Genomic DNA, 15,534 nt, shown 5'->3' on the forward strand with positions numbered 1-15,534 from the left:
ACGTATAGAACTTTGTATTTCCATGAATTTCTCCCCCTTGCTTATGATAGCTCACTTTATCACTTTATCCTCTGGTGCAGGTGAGTAATATTGGGCTTCTTTTTCTTTATCGTCGGGCCAGTATTTTTGTTTCAAAATATTGTATAAACTTAATCGGTCACCTGGTCTTCGTGTACTATAAGCAAACCCGCTACCGACATATTTACTCTGCCTTCCTTCATCATCATAGTTCAAATTAGGGTTATTTTCTGGGAAACCTGGCCTTTTGACACTAATGTTGAACTCATTATCTGAATTATTAACATCTGAATCGTTTTCCATTTTGTGACGTTGCTCCTTCTTGTAAGCAATATGCTTCTTTCCCGTTATGAATAATGCAATGGCGATGGATGCAAAAAGCGCATATCTTCGAAGTATAGATGAACGAGTTTCCGTGTTTCTACTTGCCAAGTTGTTTGTCATTGTTAATGGAGATGGTAGGGGGATGAAGCAGAACAGTATCGATACAAAAAAAAAAGTAAAAAATAAATGAGGTGGTGAAAATGAGGTGAGTATTGATTGAATAGAGCTTCGTCGCTACCAATTTCCCTTTTTCTAGTTGGTGGTGCTGAGCACCATCAAAACACTATAGCTCGTGAATGTTGGTGCTGCATTACCAAAACAACTTCAACACATTGTAAAATGAATATATATGTTTCTCTATACTCCACTTGGTGGGGAATTGTTGGCTCTTTTTCTTTCCCTTTCCCTTTCCCTTTCCCTTTCTGGTTATACCACCTTTTGATACAACAAAATTTACCTCAACTCCAATACAGAGTCAGGACAATTTCCATTAACATTGACGTACCCAACTTTATAATAGCACAAAGCCTTAAGTTCGTCAAAAAGTTTAAAGAGTTGAGCCCATTGTTGACAACCGATAGTTGATCGGTTCTATCTCATTCTAATCATGTAAGTCTTCCGTTGCATATAAGTTGAAGCAGTTCAGAGAGGGAGGATAACTGTTGCTTTGCATCCTCGGTATAACCTCTTTTTCAATTTCAGTGTTTCCAATACAATTGCAATAACTATAACTTCAACCCCATACACACACACACACACACATTTCTTTTTGAACATTTATGCAGGGTTTCAGCGATAGAGGTTCAATAGTAAAATAATTTGCAAGTTGTTTTGGGAAAAGCAATATGACCAGAGTCATTCAACAGTGTAACAATGCATCAAACCTATTATGAGCTATTTTATCGTCATTTTATTGCAAAAAAAACGACTTTTAAAAGAAAAACATCTTTTTGGGAAAGTAACTGCTCTAGGCACCACCACTGAAGTCCAACTAAAGTGCATATCCTCTTCAGGAAGACAAAACAGTAGGCAAGGACTTCCAGTCAAAATCATTTCTTTCGTGTAAAGGATCGGCGTTTGGACAGAGTAAAGAACCGAAGAGATTACTTTTTAACCGAAAATTTCTTTTTCTCTTCCTCTTATTTTAGTCCATCTTACCTAATCTCCGTAAAGCAACAAAGGTCTCTATTTCTTTTTTTTTTTTGTTTATACTGTGCGGGATCATTTTGCAACCGATCGTTCCTTTTGTATTATTACACGTATATGTCGCATATGATACAAGATTTCAGTGCATGGTGCTTTGAAGTAACGCAAATGATTATTTTTAGATTACACAACGGTTAAAAGAGTCATGCAAAAGAAACAAAAATAAGAAAATGGGAATATGGTTCACTTTGTTTTTTAGGTAGGTACCTCTGATTCTAGCCGGTTTGCAGATGTAAAGATTTATGCTGTGTAAATATTAGAATAGTTACGGTAAAGATCGATCGATCGATCTATCTATCTATCTATCTATATATATATATATATATAGCAAAGTATTTTATTGTCTAATTGTTCTCGAGTCAAAGTTGAACTATACATTCCACATCATGATTGTCATCAAACAGACTATGTCAATGCTAAACAAAGTGCTTCCCAATGCTGTAAACCCTTTACCAGGATCCGAAACGACTACAAAAACAAGCCCCAGTGTAGTAACGCGTAGCAGAGCGGGTCTGTCATCTAACCGCAGGGACCATGGTTCATCAGACCCTCCAAAAGGGGACGTCGCTGTCCACAATAGTAATAGTCTACAACGAGGTGGTAGTTTAGGGCACAAGAAAAGCACATCCAAGTCGAAAAGTCGATCTAATCAAAACCTGCATAACTCGCGTTCCCGGGACCCATTACCAGTACCAGAACCAATGACCGTGTCCGACTTTCAAGATTTAAACGAAAAAACAAATCATGAAGACCTGCAAGAATCAGCACAACATCTACAAGGGAGTAGTATCAGTCACGATGAGTTAAATTCGTTTGAATGGCTCTTAATTTGTATCATTATTTTGTTGCTTTTTATCATTTACATGACTACTTAATGTGCGTTTATTATATGAGGGACACACAAGCAAAGGTGGTCGGAAGATGTGAGATTTTTACGGTTCTGCACTTCTTGTTTTGAAATTTAGTCGCTGAACAAACAGAGAGTTCTGATTTCATTATATCGAGAAGGATTAACAACGGAAGCGCATAGAAAAGGCGGTACACTGGCAGCCTAGGAATTCAACATTGCATAAAGGCACTCTAGTCTCTATGGAATTTGGATTGGGTTAAAGGTACATAGTATTTTGATAGATGCTCCTTATAGAACAGTTTGGTTTACTATTTTGCCGTAAATTCCAACCACTCGTAATGTCACCATTTTGTAATTTTATTTCGATAGCATAAAACTGCTTGTAGTAGTTCTGCCACATGTCACTAACGAGCACAAGTCGGATATTAATGTCTTTCGTTTTTTCTTTTTGCCCAAAAGACACATTTCGTAATTGTTTTGACAATAAGTTTTATTATGCCAATTACGTCTCTTATCGGTGAACAACTGTCTTAAGATACATTTGGGTTAGAGAAAACTCCCCAAGTGGAGAGTGGCACTTCCATCTCTTCTATTTCTTGCTTACCACCGTTAGTATTATTAACTGCCTTTGAAAACTAACGGTTAGCGTCTGCTGTTAAAAAAATACATTTATCCAATGTTAGCGTCGATAGGTATAGTGACACAAAATTAAACAATTGAAATTTGAAATATACTGAGTGCACGACGACACGACACAACACGAATTATATGATAAATGAAATTTGTTTTTTGCTTTTAATCCACAAATGGATATCTAGAAATAAGTAACTTTGGTCTAGAGCTCCTGCCGGTTGACTTGTAAAATAAAATTCATATTGCAAATCAGTTACGGTGGTAACATAAAGAAATCATCACTAAGTATCTACAAACTTTAAAAAAAGGCTTTGAGTAGAAGCCACCAGCTAGCTATCGATGAAGTAAAATCTACATGTTTTTGCTTCTGCTTCTATAACATTTACCTCACCTCATCTTTTGCAATAATAATAATAATAATAACAATAGGATATCAATACACAAGAGAGTTGACTCTACACCTCACAATAAGGAGTCTTTAAAGTAGTGTCGATACCAAAAAAATTGGCTGTGTTTTCTCAAACAATGTTACAACCATTGTAATACTATTATTTATATATGATGTGTATATAATACATTTAACAATCGAAACTTTGCTTACACTCTCTATCTATTGTATTTTTCTTTATTTTGGTAGTGCATAAGACTACTTCTAATATAGGTTCCTATATATATATATATATATATATATAAGTGAAGTAGCCATGCAGTGGGGTGTAGATAATAGTGGCGACACTGTAATGAAATGTATTGCAATTTTTAAGTATAAAAGTTTTAGTCGTGTATAAAAGGTTGAGATTCTATTGTATTATATTATAAAACTTATTACACAAAATAAATAAGAAATCGCGCGCATTTTTAGAGTTTGACACACTTTTGATAAAAAATATTAAAAATAAATAATAATATATATTAAAAATTATTTTTTTTAAACACATTTACACGTACACCATATACACACTACACATACTATATACACACTATACTTACATACACTAATGCATATACGTGTTTATTTTATTTTTATTCATTTACCTATTGTTGATTCTATTGTTTTACTTACAACAAAGTTGCTGGTGTGTTGAAATTTTCAGCAGTGCATTGTTGTTGTGGATAAAACAATGGCATTCTCGGCCAATTCCATTTTCCATTTCCCTTATTACCATGTATTACAATTATTTATTTATAAGCCACGATGCCCCTCATCATGTGCCTGCCGCCCCCCTTTCAGCCTATTTTTTGATCTGTCGATTTTTTGTATCGTTTATTCTTTATTTTTTTTTTTTAATTTTCCCATAGATTGCAAATTTGCTACCTATAAAACTACCTATCATAATTTCTCATCCAGTGATATATATATATATATATATATTTCCCAATATTTTCTTCACTACTGTTGCTTGGCTAGCCCTTTTTAAAAGTGATTTACAGTCACACCACTATATAATCGTTCACCTGCTCAACATACTAGATTGTGTCACTTTTTTCTGTACCTTGCCACCGTTTGATTTTCATAGCATTTTTAAGCAAACACAACAAATAATGAAGTATCACTTGTTCATCATCACCATTTTGGCTGCATTTTTAGCACCTGCTTTTGCGGATGTGGAGATCACATCACCAGAAGAAGGAGACAAGTTCTCTGGTTCCTCTGGAACGGCCAGTATCAAAGTGAGTTGGAAAGATAACTCAGATTCAGACTCGGATACATCATTGGACAATGTCAAATCATACACACTTTCATTATGTACCAATGGATCACCTATTCAGTGCCAAGACCCAGCAATCAAGCAAAAGGAGCTTACATCTAAATCGACTACTGTCACTGTTAAACAAGATGATGTGCCAAGTGGTTACTACTTTATACAAGTTTACACATTATTCACTGGTGGAAGTTCATCAATCAACTATACTCCTAGATTCCAGTTAACCAATATGGATGGGCCAACCGGGACTCTTGTTGTTACAGTGACTGGAGATCAACCTGATGGTCAAACTTCAGCCTCTCAAGCATCATCCGTTGATGTTTCAAAGAGTGTGACGGTACCATATACATTGCAAACAGGAAAAACAAGATACGCTCCCATGCAACTGCAACCTGGTTCAACGGTTACTGCCACCACTTGGTCAATGCAATACCCTTCTAGTGCAGTTACCTATTACTCAACCAAACACAGCAAACCTGTGGTGTACTCGACAGTAACCCCAGGATGGAGTTACACAGCTAGTTCTGAAGTCAACTGGGCTACAGTTGCTCCGTACCCAACGAATTGGTATGCTGCCAGTGAGAGAAAACTCAGTAAAGCCTCGATGACAGCTACTCAGAAAAAGAGAAGATGGATAGAGTAAAGGGTACATGACTAGAATTTTGCGATTGTTGGTAAGCCAAAACAAGCAGCTAATTACCATCTCATGAGTATTACATAGGCTACACCATACAAATCTCGTGCAATAAAAAAGTGTGGATTCTTTTTTGAAAAGTTGGTTCTAAATACAGAAATTGCAGTAAGTGATGTTTCCACATCATGTGACGCAACTTCGGGGTGAAGGTGAGAGTAGCTATTTAGTGGTCACCACTCCCTTCCTCTCCATGATTACCTTTCTACATATTCATTCTATCCTTGGCCGCTTTTGCCATACGGTTTAATTTCACAACGAAGGGAAAGGGAGACACCATTGGCAAAACACGCGTACTGGTGGGTGGCTTTTGATCTAGGCTTTGTTTGGGAATGCCCTGCATATAAAACGCACCACGAGAAAGAAAAGAAGAGGAAGAAAAAAAAAAAGTCCTAAGAAAAAAAAAATTGGTTTTAAAAACTTTTGCCAGAGCAAGTTCAGATAATCATAACACAGATACATTTAATACAGACAATATATAATACTGTCCAAAAAGAAAAAAAGACCACCATCACATTTGCTTAATAAACAGTGATCACAGATCAGAACTAGACACCTTCGCTTATTGCTTTCATTCTGACTGTTTTTTTTTTGTTTTCTATTTGTTTATTCTTCCGACACAGCCTTCTTTAAACGACACAACAAATAATGAAGTATCACTTGTTCATCATCACCATTTTGGCTGCATTTTTAGCACCTGCTTTTGCGGATGTGGAGATCACATCACCAGAAGAAGGAGACAAGTTCTCTGGTTCCTCTGGAACGGCCAGTATCAAAGTGAGTTGGAAAGATAACTCAGATTCAGACTCGGATACATCATTGGACAATGTCAAATCATACACACTTTCATTATGTACCAATGGATCACCTATTCAGTGCCAAGACCCAGCAATCACGCAAGAGAAGCTTACATCTAAATCGGCTAATGTCACTGTTGACCAAGGTGATGTGCCAAGTGGTTACTACTTTATACAAGTTTACACAATATTCACCAGCGGTGGCACAACAATCAACTACACCCCTAGATTCCAGTTAACCAACATGGAGGGATCAACTGGGACTCTTGTTGTTACAGTGACTGGAGATCAACCTGATGGCCAGACGTCAGGATTTGACGAAACAACTGCTAGTGATATATCACAAAGTTTCACAGTACCATATACATTGCAAACAGGAAAAACAAGATACGCTCCCATGCAACTGCAACCTGGTTCAACGGTTACTGCCACCACTTGGACACCAAAGTACCCCACTAGTGCAGTTACCTATTACTCAACCAAACACACCAAACCTGTGGTGTACTCGACAATAACCCCAGGATGGAGTTACACAGCTAGTTCTGAAGTCAACTGGGCTACAGTTGCTCCGTACCCAACGAATTGGTATGCTGCCAGTGAGAGAAAACTTAGTAAAGCCTCGATGACAGCTACTCAGAAAAAGAGAAGATGGTTAGAGTAATTTACCTCTAAAAAGGTAAGGGGTGAGGAATAATTTGTTCATATCTCCCTGATGTGTTTTGCCAGAGGTTTGTGTTTGATTTATAGCTTGAAGTATTATCTGTAGTACAGCTAAGTATTTGAAGTATATCTTATGATTGCGTAGTTAGTGTTTTTGTCGATGAACTTCTTGTGTTTTCTCATTGGCTTACGCAATGGCGGACAACGCTACGGTAATGCGACCTTATACTTTGCTTGTATTCGAAAGATGAGCTTTTGCTTGCTGAGTGAGGCCAGGCCTGTAGGTGTTCATTTTCTTTTCGAACTATCCACAGTATTATGAAGGAAGTTGAGAGAGAGATAGTGTGTGTGTGTGTGTGTCACCAATGCAATGTTTAACAGCAATCTTGGGATCTTCTTGCGGGAAACAGCTTCAATGCTGGAGCATCATATGTTGCATAAATTTTTCAAAAATGAATCTAGTCGCGTCACCTGGTAGATGTTGGGGAAAAAATCGCCCTGATTTATCTTAAGCTTTGCTTGGTTCGACGACAGTACGATTGCATTCCGTGTTGCATGCGCTTTTTCAAATAGTAAGGTATGTAGTCCAAGACTGCAGAACTTCAATAGTGTTTCTGCAAACACTCAAGTGGGACTGGTTGTTCTGTGAAATGCATGCAAACTCAGTAGGAATATATACCTCATTCTCAAAATTGCTGCAGTTCAGAAAAGCTAGAATTTTCTTCGAGCAGAAAGTGCCTGCGTGGCGAAATGGTTATCGCTTTTGACTTCTAATCAAAGGATTCCGGGTTCGAATCCCGGCGTGGGTTCCACTTTGCGGCTTTAGCTCACCTGGGAGAGCGTCAGACTGAAGTATTACTTCTGAAATCTGGAGGTACTGTGTTCGAGCCACAGAAGCCGCAATTCTTTATTTTTTTGATTCAGCAGGTACTAACACTACATCGAAGAACCAACAAAGTTTGGATCTATGGCAGCATTGATGAGGGAATCCCTGACCGATAAAGAAAACTTTTTTTTTGCCACAAGTATTTCTATCAACTAATTGAACGAGTTTTTGGTGTCCTCCAGATCTTTACTGTGTTAATTACAACGGTTGTGTTTGGCTTGTCTGTATTGAGTCTAATAAACACAACTACGTATGCCACTGCTGCCTGAATAACCTCCTTTGTTGGCAATTATCTCTTGCAACTGATAAAAATACATTATTATTTAAGCTCTACTTGTTTACGCACCGAGACCAATCCTCTTTCCTTGTTTGCAATGCTCACATACTTCGGGCTGTACTGCACCAATTCATTGTACGCAGGAATAGCCTCTTTGGTACCACTCTCGTCAGATACAGGCAGTAAGTCTGCCCAAAAGCATTCGACATATATATCCAAGACGTTCGATCTGTCATTAATGCCTGGCAACCAATAAATTCCAATGTCATACTGATTGTTCCAATCCAATTTGTTTAAAAGCAACTTTTTGATCCCCTCCACATCCTTGTATATGTAATCACCGTTATGCGAAAAGCCATCGGGAAGCTGTTTGAACGGAGGAAATTTGTGCGTACTGTTTTTGACCAACACTGCCTTCACCTCGTCTCGTGGGAACTCGATATTGCACATTCTGTTTTTATGAGCTTTGATAACCACCTCATTGAAATTTATTCCAAATGAGCCAGCTTGGCTAGAATTTTTAACTACTACTTTAAGATAGTCCTCTGAGGTGTTGGATGGCACAACGTTGGGGAATAATTGAGTCTTGTATGAGCAAACCTCGACTCCATCAACCTCTATCTGACAATTGATAGAGGTCCTTGACTCCTCAACAGAGGGGATCCTGGACAAAAAGTGGGGGATGTTATCACCACGACCAAATATGTGAACCGTGCTCTCAGTCTCATTAAGGGTTTGCAAAAAGCGTACTTTCAATGGGTTTTGTTCATTAAAAGGTTCTGTGTTTAAAACCAAAAGAGAACCAACCAAAGCCACAGCAAAAAGCCCCAGAATCAAAAATCTGTTCAAGAACCGAACAAATGGAACCAATGGTAAAACCAACAGAATGGAAAAGATCTGAATCACCATATAGACAAACTTTTCCGATGCTACTGATTCCTGGATTGTTTTATTAACCCCCTGAAGAATTAGCCAACCAGAATTGTAAATAACGTAGAATGAGACCGGCACGGTCAACAAGTACTGTAAGGACCAGTCGTAGCTGCGCTCATTCTCCCCAGTGTTCGCACCGTTCCCCACTCCATCTTGTTGGTCTAGTTCATCGTCATCATCATCATCTTCTTCTCCGTCGTCCAGTATATAGCGCTCACGTTCAGCTCTATCCAAAAGGGGTTCCTCATCGGGTCTTGTTTTTGATTGAGCTCTGCTGAAAGACCGTCCAAGTAGACCAAATAGCAAGGCAACGGCCTCCAATAAAAACAAGACAGTTACGGCAAATTCGCCGCTATGTCTCTGGTCGCTTTTGTTGACAAGCACATTTCTAGTACTGTACACTAAAAGTATCCAGTAAATAAAAGATACCTCCAAGATACACACCAATTTCAAATCCAAGCTTTGGTTGACCAACCTAGACACAAGGTAAATAACAAATGTTGCTATTGAAGCAATCGTAGTTACCAACAAAAATGGCCTTGACGTAGGTAAAAAGGGGTTCAGTGCTTGAAATATTTGTGCTGTAACCAAAGAAACAATTGCCCAAACTATCAACACCGAAATGGGAAGAAACAAAGCATGCGAAGTTGGAATGTGCCACTTCTTGTACTTTAATGTGGCAAAGGTGAGACCACCGTTGATTATGGCAAACAAGACAATCAAAACAATGTTTATAGCAGCCAATTTAGAAGACGAAAGGGAATAAAAGTTGTTCAATATAGACGTGTAAACTGCAGCTTCATCATATCCCGTATCGTCAATTTCGTTCTCAGCAATAAAAGTGGTAAAGTCAATTGCATTAGAAAGCATATGCCACAAAGACTTCAAGTCAACATTTTTAATGTTATCTCCTGCTGTATGATATATATCTCTTGGTTTGAAGAAAGCCAAATCAAGACCTCGAAGTCCAGCTTCCCGGTATACCTTGTAATCGGTCTCACTGTGAATCAAAGAGTTTGAGAACCCTTGCTGAAAGATTGAAGATGCATAAGGATAACGCACAGTGCTAAAGTGTTTCACTATTCCGTAGTCAGTGCCTCTGAATAAGATAGCTTTGCCTCCAGCACCGGTCCCTTCTAAATTTAAAAAATACTTTACCTTTTTAAACCACGGATGCTTCACAAAAGCAGTAGCACCATAGAGGCCAAACTCTTCGTTATTGTTGAAATTGAAAATAACTGTTCGCTTGGGCTGTTTACGGCTCAAAAGGAATTGCAAGACGCCTAGCAAACTTGCAACCCCCATACCATCGTCAGTGACCCCAAAGCTAGTAGGGACAGAATCAAAATGAGCACTCAAAAGAAATGCTGGCAACGAAGGGTCTGTTCCCTCAACTTTCACCAACAAGTTGTTTGACTCGTAATAGGACACAGACTTGAATCCGGCATCGTATAAGAATTTGTTTGAACCATTCAAGTCATTGTCGAACTCGATATTTTTATGACCATGAATCAACTTTGAAATTGTTGTTTTTAAATAACGATGAACAACATCATTGTCGCTTGATGCATACGGATGTTGGTTCTCTGATATGACCTGCAAGTTAACCCAAGCCTGGTCAAGTATATTCTGCTCCAACTTCCCCTTTGGCAAATCTATTGAATACTCCAAGCTGTTCTCAATAAAGGAAATACCCACGCCCAAGATTAAGGTAAGTAGGACGAAAAAGGATAGCGATGTCTTTCTGTAACGAAATATAGCATTGATGAAACGAAGTATAACATTTGGTCTGTCTGAAGAATTGCTTGCTGAATGACGATCATTATGGTTATCCAGGGCCAGTGATGTTGTTTCTGCATCGGTCATCGCTAAGTTGTTCAAAGAGGGTAAAGAACGAGTGATGCAATTGGGGAAACGTGGCTCTCTTTACACAGTTAATCGCTAATAAATTAGCCAGCAGCATAATTTTGGGATTCCTCGGGTTAAACAAAATTTGTTCGTTTGATTATATAATAATTACGTAATTACTCTTTTTATTTTGCTGTTATTAAAAGCCGCATGTAGTGCGAACAGCAGAGGTTGTAAAAGTCCCCCATTTCTGTCGCCAACTCAATTGAGAATACTAATCCAATTGATCGCCTGGGAACTACTGTCAACAAGCTCTATAAAGATATTTCCTCCTCTCTCTGTGTCCTACTCTGTTATGAATATTCTCAAGCATTGCTGACACACACACACACACTCACACCAAGAGCGGTGATCAGACAAAAAAAAAGATCGAAAAAAAAAACAGAACAAACAAAATGGTTGCATTATTCACTTTATTTCAACAACGTTACAGATAAAAGAAGTCATGCCAAAGTTTGCCCCTTTAAAGAATGATTTGATTTTAAGAGCAGCCAAGGGCGAAGAAGTCGAAAGGCCGCCTGTTTGGATCATGCGTCAAGCTGGTAGATACTTACCCGAGTACCACGAAGTGAAAGGAGAGAAGGACTTTTTCCAAGCTTGCCAAGACGCCGAGACCGCCTCTGCAATCACAATTCAGCCCGTTGACCACTTTGATGGACTTATTGATGCAGCTATTATCTTCAGTGATATATTGGTAATTCCCCAGGCCATGGGATTCGAAATAAATATGGTTGAAGGGAAAGGTCCGGTTTTTGCAGAGCCTTTGAGACATCCAGAAGATTTGTCCAAAATTGACCTTAATCCGGACGTGAAACTGAAACTAGACTGGGCATACAAAGCTATTACCTTGACAAGGGTCAAGTTGAATGGAAGAGTGCCACTTTTAGGTTTTGTCGGGGCCCCTTGGACATTGTTGGTGTACATGACCGAAGGACAAGGGTCAAAGATGTTCAGGTTCGCCAAGCAGTGGATCTATGAGTTCCCTGAGGCTTCACACAGGTTATTACAGGCAACTTGCGATGCTTGCATTGAATTTTTGGCCCAGCAAGTTGTCGCAGGAGCTCAAATGTTGCAAATATTTGAATCGTGGGCGGGGGAATTGGGACCTGATGACTTTAATACATTTTGCTTGCCATATTTAAGAGAAATTGCAGCCAAATTACCTCTAAGATTGAAGGAGTTGGGAGTAGAGGAAAAAATACCGTTGACTGTATTTGCAAAAGGTGCTTGGTATGCGTTGGACGATTTATGTGACTCCGGGTACGACTGTGTTTCTCTCGATTGGCTATTTGACCCAACAGCAGCTCGAAAAATAGTAGGAGACAGAAGGATAACCTTGCAAGGTAACTTGGATCCAGGGGTCATGTATGGCACCGATGAATTAATTGAAGAAAAGGTCAAACAAATGATTGAAAAGTTCGGGGTTAAGAACTACATCATAAACTTTGGACATGGAACTCACCCGTTCATGAAGCCTGAAAAGATTGGCCATTTTTTGAAACAGTGTCATAAATATGGATCTAAGTAGAGTACAACCCTGATTAATAAAATAATTACCATTTGTAGTGTCCAATACGTTGACACTCTGGCCACGTTCTCCAGTTGGTTTGGAAGTTTTGTACTGCTTTGTTCTTCTTTGTCGAGCGAACAAATGTATAGTAACGTAAATGATACTTAGGGGCATCATTCAGCCCTTTGCGTGAAGGAAATGAAAGAGAAGAAGCAAAAAAAAAAAAAGTGCCACCAAGAATGATGTCCTTGATTTTAATACACCCCACAGCCAAATGACTCAAGGACCAATCGCAGAGACATACATATACGATTTGAATGATGCCTTCCTAGATTCATTAAGACTATTGTGTTTTGATTTGGCGACCTTTGAAACTGTGCAGCCACTGGAAGAGCTGTCTGTGAAATATGAGTCAGTACCCAAGGACATTAACTATTACAAGTCTGATTTGCATCGCTATAACTTGAAAAGAGCACAAAGCAGTTTACCCCCCGTGGACGAAAATGAATTTGAGAGATTAGTCGAAACTGAATCTGTTGAGAGCATCTCGGGGTCGGACTTTGAGAGCGAATCTGAACTGGAAGACGATGATGAACAGGAACAAAAAGTCAAAAGTTTGATCAAAAAGTTGAATTCGGTAAATATAGCAGAAGAGTCTCTGTCTGCCTCCCATTTAAATACCAAAAGCCCCTTTATCCTTTTTGGCTCCGAGTCTGTGACAAACGATAAAGCCATTGGAGTTTACAAAGCCTTGTTTCCCGAAAGCGGACAAGCTGATCCCTTAACATACCTCAAACATGCAAATGCACAGAAAGACTCGATGTCCGCAATTTTCATGATCGGTGGAGGGCACTTTGCGGGAGCTATCATAAGTCACAAAAGAAACGATTTAAAATCCGCCAATAATAAGGACAGCTTAAAAATGCAACAGGTGAATGTCATAGCTTCAAAAACATTTCATCGGTATACCACGAGGCGTAAACAAGGTGGTTCACAAGGTGCTAGTGACAATTCTCGTGGAAAGGCAATTTCTGCGGGCTCAAGTATTAGACGTTACAACGAGAAGGCTTTAGCTCAAGAAGTGAGAGAACTTCTTGCTCAATGGAGCGATTACTTGCTGGAGTGCACGGAGATTTACATTCGCGCAAATGGGCCTACTAATAAAAAGGTTATGGTGGGATACGAAGGTTCGCCGATTGATGCAAATGACAGCAGAATTAGAAAAATACCATTCTCAACACAAAGGGCAAGCTTATCGGAGCTCAAAAGAAGCTGGGTTGAGTTGACCCACTACAAGATAGTAGAGCTACCTAAAACAGAAGCAGTCAATGAGGCAAATGCAACAAAAGTTACACAAGACAACTCAAGCAGCATAAACGACAAGAGAGAAAGCAATGACGATGAACAACGTAGCAAGAAAAAGGAGGAAATATTGAACATTTTGAAAAGGCAAAAAGCTCCTAAATTGCTAAAATGGATTAAGGACAACCAGGTTGATGTTGATTCGTACCCTGTTGAAACAAACATCTATACTCCAACACCAACATTGCTTCATTACGCTGCTGCAAATGGTCTCTCCCACATGATTCAAATTTTATTAATCAATTTGAAAGCCTCGCCTTTGATACCGAATACAGCTGGACGGTACCCTGCCGAACTTGCTGATCATAACACCAAACGAGCATTCCAGATTGCGAGGTACAAATTAGGAGAATCACACTGTGATTGGGACAAGGCAAAAGTGCCAGCTGCTAGATCAAAAGAAGAATTTGAGGAGGAAGATAGAGCAAGAGAGGAAACTGAAAAACTTTCCAAGCAGAATCTCCTCAAAGCTGAAGCTTTAAAGGAAACTACGAACTCCCCCGGCATCAAACCCCATCAGAATAGTCTCGCTGGATTGAATGACGAGCAGCGGTTGAAAATCATGAGGGAGCAAAGAGCAAGAGCTGCAGAAGCCAGACTAAACAGATAGCATTTGATATGATAGTGGCCGCCAAAATCCCCGCTCATGATTGTTTTGCTGGTGCTTATTGAACTTTTGTACGACTATTCCATTGATATAAAGACAGCAATACACTGGCTGATGTCTCTAAAAGGACAATGCCACTATAGAGTACCAAACAATCTACCTAAAACATGTTTTGTTTGGATGAGGTATGTTTATTAAACACCCATAGAAGAGCTCCGTTGACCCAGATACAAACCGAGCAGTGCCTTCTTCAATATTGATATGGATTTATATCTATTTTACTCTCCCCCCTCCCCCCAATGCTTATCTTTGCAATATAGATTACTACTTACCTGGTCGCTGAACTTGAATCTTTACATCATGTATGAATACTTAACGTTTTGTTCCTTAAGTGATGCTCCACTGTCAGGTTGGGATAATACCCACACACCAGATCCCTTGTATCTACCTCGAAAAATTATTCTACATATTCATGCACGTAACAGCAATAAGTTCTTATAATGCTGTTCTGTTTTTAAGTAGCCCCATTGGGCTCACTCCACTAGTTGTTCTGAATGAAAGGATAGTATTTAGTGAGCTCTGTTTAAAAACTTTTGGTGGATGAAAGATTGTGCTGTAGAAATATGGGAAACCTGTCTGGTCATTCTTAACAATGAGGATCTCTTCTATATACCTAATTACCTGGTTAAAATTAAACGATATGCCCTATTATTCGTGTTCTAATTTCATATTAATACTCTTTTCGGGTTGCACAAGTAATTCCATAAAAACTTAAACTACCAAGCAAAAGCACAAAATTGGTATAAGGTGTCCCAATATGTGATCACTGATTATCAAAGCTTAATACACAACCCTCGATAGTTCTTGCTGCTTCAGAAGAATACTCTTTGATACACCGAATATGCTTATCCTTGAATCGTTGTATCTGATTCTTATCTTTAACGTCCAACACCACAGCTTCTTCTGGGGTTCCACTAGATAAATTCACTTCCCTGAAATATGGACGATAAAATGGAAGATTAAAACCACTTTCGATCTATCCTACCATATTTAGAGCTTATTTCAGATCTGTACGGAGCTATTTACCGAGTACGAAATTACATCACGAGGGGGTTCCATTTCGGGATCAAAGTCAGTGTCAAAAATTTTGACATGTCCCGGCTCTC

The 15,534-nt window shown here is 39.0% G+C and overlaps 7 protein-coding genes across 7 annotated transcripts; 5 read left to right on the plus strand and 2 right to left on the minus strand. All coding sequences in view use genetic code 12, as the record gives it.

Moving 5' to 3' along the window:
- Positions 1 to 51: 51 nt before the first annotated feature.
- CANMA_000324 (uncharacterized protein) lies at positions 52 to 462 on the minus strand (the record flags this gene model as incomplete). The annotated part of the gene is made up of 1 exon (XM_051815391.1): positions 52 to 462. One exon carries the CDS (start codon positions 460 to 462, stop codon positions 52 to 54), a length of 411 nt encoding a protein of 136 aa, XP_051674054.1.
- A 1,472-nt stretch (positions 463 to 1,934) lies between these two features.
- Positions 1,935 to 2,423, plus strand: CANMA_000325 (uncharacterized protein; the record flags this gene model as incomplete). Its single annotated transcript, XM_051815402.1, has 1 exon — positions 1,935 to 2,423. The coding sequence occupies one exon, from the start codon at positions 1,935 to 1,937 to the stop codon at positions 2,421 to 2,423; it is 489 nt and encodes a 162-aa protein (XP_051674055.1).
- Positions 2,424 to 4,573: 2,150 nt separating this feature from the next.
- On the plus strand, positions 4,574 to 5,380 carry CANMA_000326 (KRE9; the record flags this gene model as incomplete). Its single annotated transcript, XM_051815413.1, has 1 exon — positions 4,574 to 5,380. The coding sequence occupies one exon, from the start codon at positions 4,574 to 4,576 to the stop codon at positions 5,378 to 5,380; it is 807 nt and encodes a 268-aa protein (XP_051674056.1).
- A 696-nt stretch (positions 5,381 to 6,076) lies between these two features.
- Positions 6,077 to 6,886, plus strand: CANMA_000327 (uncharacterized protein; the record flags this gene model as incomplete). Its single annotated transcript, XM_051815424.1, has 1 exon — positions 6,077 to 6,886. The coding sequence occupies one exon, from the start codon at positions 6,077 to 6,079 to the stop codon at positions 6,884 to 6,886; it is 810 nt and encodes a 269-aa protein (XP_051674057.1).
- A 1,204-nt stretch (positions 6,887 to 8,090) lies between these two features.
- On the minus strand, positions 8,091 to 10,847 carry CANMA_000328 (M28 family metallopeptidase; the record flags this gene model as incomplete). Its single annotated transcript, XM_051815435.1, has 1 exon — positions 8,091 to 10,847. One exon carries the CDS (start codon positions 10,845 to 10,847, stop codon positions 8,091 to 8,093), a length of 2,757 nt encoding a protein of 918 aa, XP_051674058.1.
- Positions 10,848 to 11,334: 487 nt separating this feature from the next.
- Positions 11,335 to 12,417, plus strand: CANMA_000329 (uroporphyrinogen decarboxylase; the record flags this gene model as incomplete). The annotated part of the gene is made up of 1 exon (XM_051815446.1): positions 11,335 to 12,417. The coding sequence occupies one exon, from the start codon at positions 11,335 to 11,337 to the stop codon at positions 12,415 to 12,417; it is 1,083 nt and encodes a 360-aa protein (XP_051674059.1).
- A 256-nt stretch (positions 12,418 to 12,673) lies between these two features.
- On the plus strand, positions 12,674 to 14,371 carry CANMA_000330 (uncharacterized protein; the record flags this gene model as incomplete). The annotated part of the gene is made up of 1 exon (XM_051815458.1): positions 12,674 to 14,371. One exon carries the CDS (start codon positions 12,674 to 12,676, stop codon positions 14,369 to 14,371), a length of 1,698 nt encoding a protein of 565 aa, XP_051674060.1.
- Between the last annotated feature and the right edge of the window lie 1,163 nt (positions 14,372 to 15,534).

The sequence above is a fragment of the Candida margitis genome (genome assembly GCF_024628925.1).
Source record: "Candida margitis strain CBS 14175 chromosome Unknown scaffold74, whole genome shotgun sequence".
Classification (NCBI taxonomy): domain Eukaryota; kingdom Fungi; phylum Ascomycota; class Pichiomycetes; order Serinales; family Debaryomycetaceae; genus Lodderomyces; species Lodderomyces margitis.